At 44.8% G+C, this 13,901-nt stretch overlaps 1 protein-coding gene across 1 annotated transcript in view; it reads right to left on the reverse strand.

The window, feature by feature from the left end:
* Positions 1–5,748: 5,748 nt before the first annotated feature.
* cry-dash (cryptochrome DASH) overlaps positions 5,749–13,901 on the reverse strand; it is a 41,196-nt gene continuing 33,043 nt past the window's right edge. Inside the window, exons 8-13 of the mRNA XM_014159920.3 lie at positions 12,805–12,884; positions 12,660–12,719; positions 12,290–12,447; positions 11,468–11,587; positions 6,665–6,841; positions 5,749–5,988 (exon numbers count right to left, since the gene is read on the reverse strand). Of these exons, the coding sequence (XP_014015395.2) occupies positions 5,881–5,988; positions 6,665–6,841; positions 11,468–11,587; positions 12,290–12,447; positions 12,660–12,719; positions 12,805–12,884 (703 nt within the window). The 3' untranslated portion in view covers positions 5,749–5,880. The remainder of the gene's footprint in view (positions 5,989–6,664; positions 6,842–11,467; positions 11,588–12,289; positions 12,448–12,659; positions 12,720–12,804; positions 12,885–13,901) is intronic.

A 13,901-nucleotide genomic window follows, 5' to 3' on the forward strand; every position in this document is an offset into this window, starting at 1 on the left:
ATCCCTCTCTGAATTGAGGCATTGAACGCTTCAGCAGGATTCTTTACTTCACAACTGGCTATGTGATTATAGCAGATCAATGGGTGTAACTTTTGTTGACAATTTCGATACCTTTTGGAAACATAACAGGTTTTATAAGGAGGATGGGATCCACCCAAATCATTTGGGTTCCTGAATCCTTTCACAGCACTATAAGGCTGCGTTGAGACAATTACTTATCAAGGTCCCAAGCCCAGCTCAGCTAATTCCTACCACTGTGACGCTGAGTCATCATAATGCTTCAGGAAATGTACCAGGGGCATTGGTAGGCACAATGTAAGTAACTTAATGTATGTCTCTCTAACTGCCCTGAATTCCTCTGCTGATCCTACAGCTGTTGTACATAGTAATCATGTGCCTATGAACCAGAGTTATACTGTTAACACTGAGGTGTGTCCTAGTAGGAAGTCCATTTAGATAATACCTTTGATGATACAGTGGTAGAAATACATGGTTATAACATCTACAGAAAAGACAGATATACCAAAAGGTGGAGGTGTTGCTGTTCATATTCAGAACCACATTCCTGTAAAGATTAGAGAGGATCTCATGTTAAATACTGTTGAAGTAATATGGCTGCAGGTTCATCTGCCTCACCTAAAGCCCATTCTGGTGGGAAGCTGCTATAGACCACCCAGTGCTAACAGTCAGTATCTGGATAATGTTAAATACTGTTGAAGTAATATGGCTACAGGTTCATCTGCCTCACCTAAAGCCCATTCTGGTGGGAAGCTGCTATAGACCACCAAGTGCTAACAGTCAGTATCTGGATAACGTGTGAGAAATGCTTGATCATGTTTGTGATATCAACAGAGAAGTATATTTTCTGGGTGATTTAAATATTGACTGGTTTTCATCAAGCTGCCCACTCAGGGAAAAACGTCAAACTGTAACCAGTGCCTGCAACCTGGTTCAGGTTATCAGTCAACCTACCAGGGTAGTTACAAACAGCACAGGAATTAAATCAACATGTATTGGTCACATCTTTACTAACGCTGCAGAAACGTGCATTAAAGCAGTATCCAGATCCATAGGATGTAGTGATCACAATATAGTAGCCATATCTAGTAAAACCAAAGTTCCAAAGGCTGGGCCTAATATAGTGTATAAGAGGTCATACAATACGTTTTGTAGTGATTCATATGACGTAAAGAATATTTGCTGGTCTGTGGTGTGTAATGACACATTTATGAAATTGCTTATTCCAGTTACTAATAATATATATATAATATTAATTACCATTAAGAAAATGCCTGTAAAAACTGTTAAATTCCCTTGGATTGATGAGGAATTGAACATTTGTATGGTTGATAGGGACGAGGCTAAAGGAATTGCAAATACGTCTGGGAGCACAAATGATTGGCGTACTGCAAATTAAAAAAATCATGTGACAAATTTGAATAAAAAGAATTAGAAACTACACTATGAAACAAAGATAAATGACAAAGAATGATAGTAAAAAGCTTTGGAGCAAATTCAATGACATTTTGGGAAAAAAGGCAAACTCAGCTCATTCTTTGAATCAGATGGCTCATTCATCACAAAGCCCACTGATATTGCCAACTACTATAAGGATTTTTTCATTGGCAAGATAAGCAAACTTAGGGATGACATGCCAGCAACAAACACTGACACTACACATCCAAGTACATCTGACCTAGTTATGAAAGACAAGAATTGTAATTTTGAATTCTGTGAAGTAAGTGTGGAAGAGGTGAAAAATGATTGTCTATCAACAATGACAAGCCACCGGGGTCTGACAACTTGGATGGAAAATTACTAAGGATAATAGCAGATGATATTGCATCTCCTATTTGCCATATCTTCAATTTAAGCCTACTAGAAAGTGTGCCCCCTCAGGCCGGGAGGGAAGCTAAAGTCATTCCACTACCCAAGAATATTAAAGCCCCCTTTACTGGCTCAAATAGCTGACCAATCTGCCTGTTACCAACCCTTAGTAACCTTTTGGAAAACATTGTGTTTGACCAGATACAATACTATTTTACAGTAAACAAATTGACAACAGAATTCCAGCACGCGTATAGGGAAGGACATTCAACAATCACAGCACTTACACAAATGACTGTTGATCGTCAGAGAAATTAATGATAAAAAGATTGTGGGGGCTGTTTTGTCATGCCTTCATTGTGGCTTTTGACATTATCGATCATAGTCTGCTGCTGGAAAAACAGATGTGTTATGGCTTTACACCCCCTGCTATAATGTGTAAAGAGTTACCTGTCTAACAGAACACAGAGGGTGTTCTTTAATGGAAGCGTCTCCAACATAATCCAGATAGAATCAGGAATTCCCCAGGGCAGCTGTCTAGGCCCCTTACTTTTTTCAATCTTTACTGACTAAAGCCAGCGTGTCTATGTACGTGGATGACTCAACTCTATACATGTCAACTACTACGTCGACTGAAATGACTGCAACACTCTACAAAAAACTGAAGTTAGTTGTAGAATGGGTTAGCCCTAAATATTTCAAAAATCAAAAGCATTGTATTTGGGACAAATAATTCACTAAACCTCAACTAAAACTTGTAATGAATAATGTGGTTATTGAACAAGTTGAGATGACTAAACTGCTTGGAGTAACCTTGGATTGTAAACTGTCATGGTCAAAACATATTGATGCAGTAGTAGCTAAGATGGGGAGAAGTCTGTCCATAATAAAGCACTAATAACAACACTATCAACAAGGCAGGTCCTTCAGGCCCTAGTTTTGTCACACCTGGACTACTGTTCAGTCATGTGGTCAGGTGCCACAAAGAGGGCTTGGATGTACAGAGAGGTAACATTAGTAATATGCATGTCAATCTCTCATGGCTCAAAGTGGAGAGATTGACTTCATCACTAGCTGTGTTTGTTAGAGGTATTGACATGTTGAATTCACCGCGATGTCTGTTTGAACTACTGGCACACAGCTCAGATACCCATGCATACCTCCACAAGACATGCCACCAGAGGTCTCTTCACAGTCCCCAAGTCCAGAACAGACTATGGGAGGAGCACAGTACTACATAGAGCCATGACTACATGGAACTCTATTCCACATCAGGTAACTGATGCAGCAGTAGAATCAGATTTTAAAAAACTGATAAAAATACACCTTATGGAACAGCGAGGACTGTGAAGAGACACAAACATAGGCACAGACACATGATAACATCTGCACTATACACACACGTACATGGATGTTGTGTTGTAGATATGTGGCAGTAGAGTAGGGGCCTGAGGACACATACTAAGTGTGTTATGAATTCTGGAAGGAATGTATTGTAATGTTTTAAAAATGGTATAAACTGCCTTAATTTTGCTGGACCCCAGGAAGAGTATCTGCTGCCTTGGCAGGAACTAATGGGGATCCATAATAAACCCCAGGAAGAGTATCTGCTGCCTTGGCAGGAACTAATGGGGATCCATAATAAACCCCAGGAAGAGTAGCTGCTGCCTTGGCAGGAACTAATGGGGATCCATAATAAACCCCAGGAAGAGTAGCTGCTGTTGGCAGGAACTAATGGGGATCCATAATAAACCCCAGGAAGTGTAGCTGCTGTCTTGACAGGAACTAATGGGGATCCATAATAAACCCCAGGAAGAGTAGCTGCTGCCTTGGCAGGAACTAATGGGGATCCGTAATAAACCCCAGGAAGAGTAGCTGCTGCCTTGGCAGGAACTAATGGGATCCATAATAAACCCCAGGAAGAGTAGCTGCTGCCTTGGCAGGAACTAATGGGGATCCATAATAAACCCCAGGAAGAGTAGCTGCTGTCTTGACAGGAACTAATGGGGATCCATAATAAACCCCAGGAAGAGAAGCTGCTGCCTTGGCAGGAACTAATGGGGATCCATAATAAACCCCAGGAAGAGTAGCTGCTGCCTTGGCAGGAACTAATGGGGATCCATAATAAACCCCAGGAAGAGTAGCTGCTGCCTTGGCAGGAACTAATGGGGATCCACAATAAACCCCAGGAAGAGTAGCTGCTGCCTTGGCAGGAACTAATGGGGATCCATAATAAACCCCAGGAAGAGTAGCTGCTGCCTTGGCAGGAACTAATGGGGATCCATAATAAACCCCCAGGAAGAGTAGCTGCTGCCTTGACAGGAACTAATGGGGATCCATAATAAACCCCAGGAAGAGTAGCTACTGCCTTGGCAGGAACTAATGGGGATCCATAATAAATGCAAATAGGAAACATTACGACCAGCATCAACATGTTTATTATGAACCATGATAAAGATATGGCTGCTTTCGTAGAATAAAAAACAACCAATACAGGTACTACCTCAAATGGTTCTGTGATGTAACAAGTCAATAGAAATTGATAAAACATTATATGAAACATAAAACAGTGGCAATATAAAACAGAAACAAAAAAGTTGTCTGTATCCCCCCACCCCCCCATCCCTCCATCCACCCATCCACCCATCCCTCCATCCACCCATCCCTCCATCCTCCCATCCCTCCACCCACCCATCCCTCCACCCATCCCTCCATCCACCCATCCCTCCACCCACCCATCCCTCCATCCACCCATCCCTCCATCCACCCATCCACCCACCCACCCATCCCTCCATCCACCCATCCCTCCATCCTCCCATCCCTCCACCCACCCATCCATCCCTCCACCCATCCCTCCATCCACCCATCCCTCCATCCTCCCATCCCTCCACCCACCCATCCCTCCACCCATCCCTCCATCCACCCATCCCTCCACCCACCCATCCCTCCATCCACCCATCCACCCACCCACCCATCCCTCCATCCACCCATCCCTCCATCCTCCCATCCCTCCACCCACCCATCCATCCCTCCACCCATCCCTCCATCCACCCATCCCTCCACCCACCCATCCCTCCATCCACCCATCCCTCCATCCACCCATCCACCCACCCACCCATCCCTCCATCCACCCATCCCTCCATCCACCCACCCATCCCTCCACCCATCCACCCATCCCTCCACCCATCCCTCCATCCACCCATCCCTCCACCCACCCATCCCTCCATCCACCCACCCACCCCTCCATCCCTCCATCCTTGCATCCCTCCATCCCTCCATCCCTCCACCCATCCCTCCATCCCTCCATCCCTCCATCCTCCATCCACCCATCCCTCCATCCTCCATCCCTCCACCCATCCCTCCATCCCTCCACCCATCCCTCCATCCCTCCCATCCACCCACCCACCCATCCCTCCATCCCTCCATCCACCCATCCATCCCTCCATCCCTCCATCCTTGCATCCCTCCATCCACCCACCCACCCATCCCTCCCTCCACCCATCCCTCCATCCACCCATCCTTGCATCCACCCATCCACCCATCCCTCCATCCCTCCATCCTTGCATCCACCCATCCCTCCACCCACCCATCCCTCCATCCATCCTCCATCCACCCATCCCTCCATCCTCCATCCCTCCACCCATCCCTCCATCCCTCCACCCATCCCTCCATCCCTCCATCCACCCACCCACCCATCCCTCCATCCCTCCATCCACCCATCCATCCCTCCATCCCTCCATCCTTGCATCCCTCCATCCACCCACCCACCCATCCCTCCCTCCACCCATCCCTCCATCCACCCATCCTTGCATCCACCCATCCACCCATCCCTCCATCCCTCCATCCTTGCATCCACCCATCCCTCCACCCACCCATCCCTCCATCCACCCATCCCTCCATCCACCCATCCCTCCATCCCTCCACCCATCCCTCCATCCCTCCATCCACCCATCCTTGCATCCACCCATCCACCCATATAAAGCGGGGATGGGTCAAACCATTTCCTTGCGGAAGCCCAACAGTTCTTTCAGTCATTTCAGTCAGTCTGCTCCATCAGAAGTTCTTGCTCTTGGAGAAGTAGAAGTCTATTCCTCTGTCCTTGTGTTGTTTAGGGGTGTGGGACGGACCCTTCTTTCCTCTGGCCGAGGGCCCAGCACCAGTCTGCAGGAGAGATCACTTTACATTTAGAACCAAAAGTTTGAAATTGATGTGTCAAGAGAATAGCCTTGAAGTACCTTTTTTGTAAGACAGGTTCACATAACAAAACAAATGTCTCAAGAGACAACGACCGTGAAGTGACGTATTTCTGGGACAGGTTGTTAGCACAAAAATGTATTAATCAATTCAATTCTTAAATTATTCTTATGACCATTTGGGTCCTTTGAATGTTATATACAGGGCATTCGGAAAGTATTCAGACCGCTTGACTTTTTCCACATTTTGTTACGTTACAGCCTTATTCTCAAATGTATTAAATTAATTGTTTTCCTCATCAAGCTACAGACAATATACCCCATGATGACAAAGCAAAAACAGATTTTTAGACATTTTGCCAATTTACTAAAAACAAAAAAAAAATGGGAAAACAAGAAACTATTAAAAAAAAAAAAAAAAACTGTAAGGCTCTTCCATCTCCACAGAGGAACTCTGGAGTTCTGTCAGAGTGACCATCGGGATCTTGGCCACCTCCCTGACCAAGGCCCTTCTCCCCCCGATTGTACTTTATCATAACTGGTAGAGCCATTCTAGAGACGTAGCTCTACATACACCACTAAACAGTGTTGTTTCCTACACCACTTCCTCTTCCTATGAAATTCACATCTTTAACAACACCCACCGGCTTCTTGTTGGTGTGGCGACTCCATTCTGGCGCCATGACAACGGGGGAAGGGTACGTGTCGTTGAGGGACACCAGTGCGTGAGACAGGGAGGCAGAGCTAAGGGTCCAGGGGGTGTGGACCTCCCCACCTTTGATCCCCTTGAGCTCTGGGACCCAGTGTCTAACATAGTCCCCCTGAAGAGGAGAGACAATCAGTAGTTATTACAAACCTAGTGTCTATCATAGTCCCCTTGAAGAGGAGAGACAATCAGTAGTTATTACAAACCTAGTGTCTAACATAGTCCCCTTCAAGAGGAGAGACAATCAGTAGTTATTACAAACCTAGTGTCTAACATAGTCCCCTTGAAGAGGAGAGACAATCACTAGTTATTACAAACCTAGTGTCTAACATAGTCCCCTTGAAGAGGAGAGACAATCAGTAGTTATTACAAACCCAGTGTCTAACATAGTCCCCTTGAAGAGGAGAGACAATCAGTAGTTATTACAAACCCAGTGTCTAACATAGTCCCCTTGAAGAGGAGAGACAATCACTAGTTATTACAAACCTAGTGTCTAACATAGTCCCCTTGAAGAGGAGAGACAATCAGTAGTTATTACAAACCTAGTGTCTAACATAGTCCCCTTGAAGAGGAGAGTGTGAGGGCATTTTGAAGTTAAACCTTACTAATGCTTGTGTAGTGAAATATCCTTCTTTAAGCCTAGGCATTGGTCTAGAGATAGTTTCTTTAACTAACTCATATAAGATAGACAAATCAAAATCAAATTTATTTATATAGCCCTTCGTACATCAGCTGATATCTAAAAGTGCTGTACAGAAACCCAGCCTAAAACCCCAAACAGCAAGCAATGCATGTGAAAGAAGCACGGTGGCTAGGAAAAACTCCCTAGGAAGAAACCTAGAGAGGAACCAGGCTATGAGATAGAAAAGTGTGTGTGTGCATTATTAAGAGGCCTGTTCTAACTGTTGTGTGTGTGTAGCAGGACCCCATGATATCTGGGTGCTCACCCAAGAGATGACAGAAAATAACTGGTTCATCTTCGCTTAACTGGAGACATGGCAAAGTGTTATATTCTGCACACCAGTGATAGAGCTGTGGTTATGTCTGGAGCCTGTTTCTGGGCGAAAGGTTCATGTTTTACGTGTGTGTGTGTGTGTGTGTGTGTGTGTGTGTGTGTGTGTGTGTGTGTGTGTAGGACATACAGTTGAAGTCAGAAGTTTACATACACTTTAGCCAAATACATTTAAACTCAGTTTTTCACAATTCCTGACATTTAATCCTAGTAAAAATTCCCTGGGATTGAGGTCAGGGCTTTGTGATGGCCACTCCAATACCTTGACTTTGTTGTCCTTAAGCCATTTTGCCACAACTTTGGAAGTATGCTTGGGGTCATTGTCCATTTGGAAGACCCATTTGCGATCAAGCTTTACCTTCCTGACTAATGTCTTAAATATATCCACGTCCACACACATTTTCCATCCTCATGATGCCATCTATTTTGTGAAGTGCACCAGTCCCTCCTACAGCAAAGCACCCCCACAACATGATGCTGCCACCACCGTGCTTCACGGTTGGGATGGTGTTCTTCGGCTTGCAAGCCTCCCTAACCCTAACCCTCCAAACATTACAATGGTCATTATGGCCAAACAGTTCTATTTTTGTTTCATCAGACCAGAGGACATTTCTCCAAAAAGTACGATCTTTGTCCCCATGTGCAGTTGTAAACCGTAGTCTGGCTTTTTTATGGCGGTTTTGGAGCAGTGGCTTCTTCCTTGCTGAGCGGCCTTTCAGGTTATGTCGATATAGGACTCGTTTTACTGTGGATATAGATACTTTTGTACCTGTTTCCTTCAGCATCTTCACAAGGTCCTTTGCTGTTGTTCTGGGATTGATTTGCGCTTTTCGCAACAAAGTACGTTCATCTCTAGGAGACAGAACGTGTCTCCTTCCTGAGCGGTATGACGGCTGCGTGGTCCCATGGTGTTTATACTTGCGTACTATCGTTTGTACAGATGAACGTGGTACCTTCAGGCGTTTGGAAATTGCTCCCAAGGATGAATCAGACTTGTGGAGGTCTACAATTTTCTTTTTGAGGTCTTGGCTGATTTCTTTTGATTTTCCCATGATGTCAAGCGAAGAGGAACTGAGTTTGAAGGTAGGCCTTGAAATGCATCCACAGGTACACCTCCAATTGACTCAAATGATGTCAATTAGCCTATTAGAAGCTTCTAAAGCCATGACATTTTCTGGAGTTTTCCAAGCTGTTTAAAGGCACAGTCAACTTAGTGTATGTAAACTTCCGACCCACTGGAATTGTGATACAGTGAATTATAAGTGAAATAATCTGTCTAAACAATTGTTGGAAAAATGACTTGTGTCATGCACAAAGTAGATGTCCTAACAGACCTGCCAAAACTATAGTTTGTTAACAATGAATTTGTGGAGTGGTTGAAAAACTAGTTTTAATAATGACTCCAACCTGAGTGCATGTAAACTTCTGACTTCAACTGTACGGTCGTGGCCAAAAGTTTTGAGAGCGACACAAATATTAATTTCCACAAAGTTTGCTGCTTCAGTGTCTTTAGATATTTTTGTCAGATGTTACTATGGAATACTGAAGTATATTCACAAGCATTTCATAAGTGTCAAAGGCTTTTATTGACAATTACATGAAGTTGATGCAAAGAGTCAATATTTGCAGTGTTGACCCTTCTTTTTCAAGACCTCTGCAATCCGCCCTGGCATGCTGTCAATTAACTTCTGGGCCACATCCTGACTGATGGCAGCCCATTCTTGCATAATCAATACTTGGAGTTTGTCAGAATTTGTGGGTTTTTGTTTGTCCACCCGCCTCTTGAGGATTGACCACAAGTTCTCAATGGGATTAAGGTCTGGGGAGTTTCCTGGCCATGGACCCAAAATATCGATGTTTTGTTCCTCGAGCCACTTAGTTATCACTTTTGCCTTATGGCAAGGTGCTCCATCATGCTGGAAAAGGCATTGTTCATCACCAAACTGTTCCTGGATGGTTGGGAGAAGTTGCTCTCGGAGGATGTGTTGGTACCATTCTTTATTCATGGCTGTGTTCTTAGGCCAAATTGTGAGTGAGCCCACTCCCTTGGCTGAGAAGCAACTCCACACATGAATGGTCTCAGGATGCTTTACTGTTGGCATGACACAGGACTGATGGTAGCGCTCACCCTGCCATCTCCGGACAAGTTTTTTTCTGGATGCCCCAAACAATCGGAAAGGGGATTCATCAGAGAAAATGACTTTACCCCAGTCCTCAGCAGTCCAATCCCTGTACCTTTTTCAGAATATCAGTCTGTCCCTGATGTTTTTCCTGGAGAGAAGTGGCTTCTTTGCTGCCCTTCTTGACACCAGGCCATCCTCCAAAGGTAGTGCAGATGCACTCACACCTGCCTGCTGCCATTCCTGAGCAAGCTCTGTACTGGTGGTGCCCCGATCCCACAGCTGAATCAACTTTAGGAGACGGTCCTGGCGCTTGCTGGACTTTCTTGGGCGCCCTGAAGCCTTCTTCACAACAATTGAACCGCTCTCCTTGAGTTCTTGATGATCCAATAAATGGTTGATTTAGGTGCAATCTTACTGGCAGCAATATCCTTGCCTGTGAAGCCCTTTTTGTGCAAAGCAATGATGACGGCACGTGTTTCCTTGCAGGTTACCATGATTGACAGAGGAAGAACAATGATTCCAAGCACCACTCCTGTTATTCGAACTCAATCAGCATGACAGAGTGATCTCCAGCCTTGTCCTCGTCAACACTCACACCTGTGTTAACGAGAGAATCACTGACATGATGTCAGCTGGTCCTTTTGTGGCAGGGTTGAAATACAGTGGAAATGTTTTGGGGGATTCAGTTCATTTGCATGGCTTTGAGGGACTTTGCAATTAATTGCAATTCATCTGATCACTCTTCATAACATTCTGGGGTATATGCAAATTGCCATCATACAAACTGAGGCAGCAGACTTTGTGAAAATTAATATTTGTGTCATTCTCAAAACTTTTGGCAACGACTGTACATCATTTGGGCCGACAGCGAAAGGTGCTTGCTTTCCCAAGTTGGGGGAACCGTTGAGCTACTGACAGAGGAAGTATGTCTGGAGTGACTTCCTGTCACTTTGGCACCTATTGTCCTCACTCCGTTGCGACAGACTGAGACAACCTTTTCATTATAGTCAACTTGGGGGAACCGTTGAGCTACTGTTAGAGGAAGAACCCCGGTACCCCGTAACCCAGTTCCATCTCTCCTTCTGTACACACACACACATACATAAGATCATGTGTTTGCATAAGACAGCTAGACTATATAAGGATTACCTACTCTTTGTACAGGAGGCTCTCACTTCATTTCACCTGCGTGGGTGGTGCGCCCTCCTCCTTATTATAATACGTTTTTAATAAAAGTAATACCTTGATTGATTATTGACTATGCCTCTCCTCATTATTAGTTAAAGGTAGAATTTCCACCACAAGAGACAATCACTTATTACAAAACCCGTGTCTAACATGGTCTCCTATCCTCTTCAAGGGGACAATCACTTAGTTATTACAAACACAGTTTCTCAAAGTTGTCATAGCAGAAACGTTCTGGGTAATTGTACGGTATATTGCTAGAGCGTCCTCCTGCCTTTACGTGTAAATCCCAAGGAAGCAGACGTCATAACATCAGATAACTAGTTATGAAGCAACTAGCTTTGGAGACTGGATGATCTCCAGTCTCCTTCAGGTAAAGCTGTGGTAGTTATACACTGTTACTGGTCAGACTGAAACATACGTTGTTGTCGTAGTCGAGTCCTTGTTTGATCATGTTGAACTTCCTGTTTTCTCTCGGGTCATTTCCTATCCCCGCGCTGTATAGCCAGTTACCATAGTTACTGCTCACGTCATGGTCCACCTGGAAGTAGAGGGATGGAACTGATTGGTCAGGTTACTGTCCACTACTGGTCTCCTAACCAGCCTGGTGTGACCTGAAACCATTCAATAGGTATACCCACAGTCATATATTTATCTAAATAAAGCCTTAGGATGATAGTTACATGTTGCCCTATCACATGCTGGGTCGAGTTCCAACCACCTTGGATACATCTGTCCTATCACAGGCTGGGTCGAGTTCCAACCACCTTGGATACATCTGTCCTATCACAGGCTGGGTCGAGTTCCAACAACCTTGGATACATCTGTCCTATCACAGGCTGGGTCGAGTTCCAACAACCTTGGATACATCTGTCCTATCACAGGCTGGGTCGAGTTCCAACAACCTTGGATACATCTGTCCTATCCTTTCAGATCTAAGTGCAGAGGGAGACAAGGGGTCAAAGGTAGGGGCTAGGGGTTGATTAAGGCTTGGGCACCAGCCTCACCAGTAAGTAGTGGAACCACTCTGCCCCGATCCTCCAGTCCAGCCCTAGGTCCTAACCCCGACCGAGGTCCTAACCCCGACCCAGGTCCTAACCCCGACCCAGGTCCTAACCCCGACCCAGGTCCTAACCCCGACCGAGGTCCTAACCCCGACCCAGGTCCTAACCCCGACCCAGGTCCTAACCCCGACCCAGGTCCTAACCCCAACCCAGGTCCTAACCCTGGCCAGGAGCCTCACCAGTAAGTAGTGGAACCACTCGGCCCCCATCCTCCAGTCTAGTCCCAGGTCCTTGGTGAGGAAGCTGGCTACGTTTTGGCGACCCCTGTTAGACATGAACCCTGTCAGCGCCAGCTCTCGCATGTTGGCATCAACGAACGGCACCCCGGTACGACCCTCTAGAATAACGAGACAGAGGAGTTACAACAACTCAGTAGTCTGAGAGATATTAGTTTGAACATTGTTACGGTATCCACTCCATGGTATATTTATCACAGTGCATCCCACAGACTTTCAGTCCCTATACTTGCCTTATACAGCTCTGTGTAGTCACCTCCTAGATCAGAGTGGTATTGTAAAGACTACAGATTTGTAATGATTTCTCCCTAACCTTTCCATGCATTGAACAGATTCATGTCCTTCTTCCAAGGGATGGATTTGTCCTGAAGGCCTGATGAGAACACATAACAACCATGAGATAATGTGCAATAAGCTTCAGATGAAGACAACATACACAACTGGCTTTCCAACTTTACCTTTGATGTCAAACAGTCTGTCTCCGTATTTGGCTCCTATAAACTTAAAATAGTCTCTCCAGAGCAGCTCAAATACCACCCTGTTGGAAGACATGTACAGTCAGCCTTGCTTAATAAAACCCCAGCTTTTCTTCTATTCAGTTACCTGAACTAATTACACTACAAGGTGCGTCTCCTACCCAGCCACCCTGCTAGCCTGGCTCATCACAGCTACAGTACCAGTTCAAACGTCTGGACACACCTACTCATTCCAGGGTTTTTCTTTATTGTTACTATTTTCTACATTGTAGAATAATAGTGAAGACATCAAAACTGTGAAATAACACATATGGAATCATATTGTAAGAAAAATATATATATTTTACATTTTAGATTCTTCAAAGTAGACATCCTTTGGCTTGATGACAGCTTTGTACACTCTTTGCATTCTCTCAACCAGCTTCATGAGGTAGTCACCTGGAATACATTTCAATTAACAGGTGTGCCTTGTTAAAAGTTAATTTGGGGAATTTCTTTCCTTCTTAATGCGTTTGAGCCAGTCAGTTCTGTTGTGACAAGGTAGGGAGGTATACAGAAGATAGCCCTACTTGGTAAAAGACCAAGTCCATGTTATGGCAAGAACAGCTCAAATAAGCAAAGAGAAACAACAGTCCATCATTACTTTAAGACATGAAGGTCAGCCAATGCGGAAAATGTCAAGAACTTTGAACGTTTCTTCAAGTGCAGTTGCAAAAACCACCAAGCGCTATGATGAAACTGGCTCTCATGAGAACCGCCACAGGAAAGAAAGACCCAAAGTTACTAGGATGACTAGGTATCGCCCTTTCCCTTTCCCATTAGAGTTAACAGCCTCAGAAATTGCAGCCCAAATAAATGCTTCACAGAGTTCAAGTAACAGACACATCTCAACATCAACTGTTCAGAGGAGACTGCATGAATCAGGCCTTCATGGTCAAATTGCTGCAAAGAAACCACTACTAAAGGACACCAATAAGAAGAAGAGACTTCCTTGGGCCAAGAAACATGAGCAATGGACATTAGACAGGTGGACATTTGTCCTTTGGTCTGATGAGTCCAAATTTGAGATTTTTGGTTCC

The sequence above is a fragment of the Salmo salar genome, chromosome 19 (assembly GCF_965601325.2).
Source record: "Salmo salar chromosome 19, fSalSal1, whole genome shotgun sequence".
Lineage (NCBI taxonomy): Eukaryota > Metazoa > Chordata > Actinopteri > Salmoniformes > Salmonidae > Salmo > Salmo salar.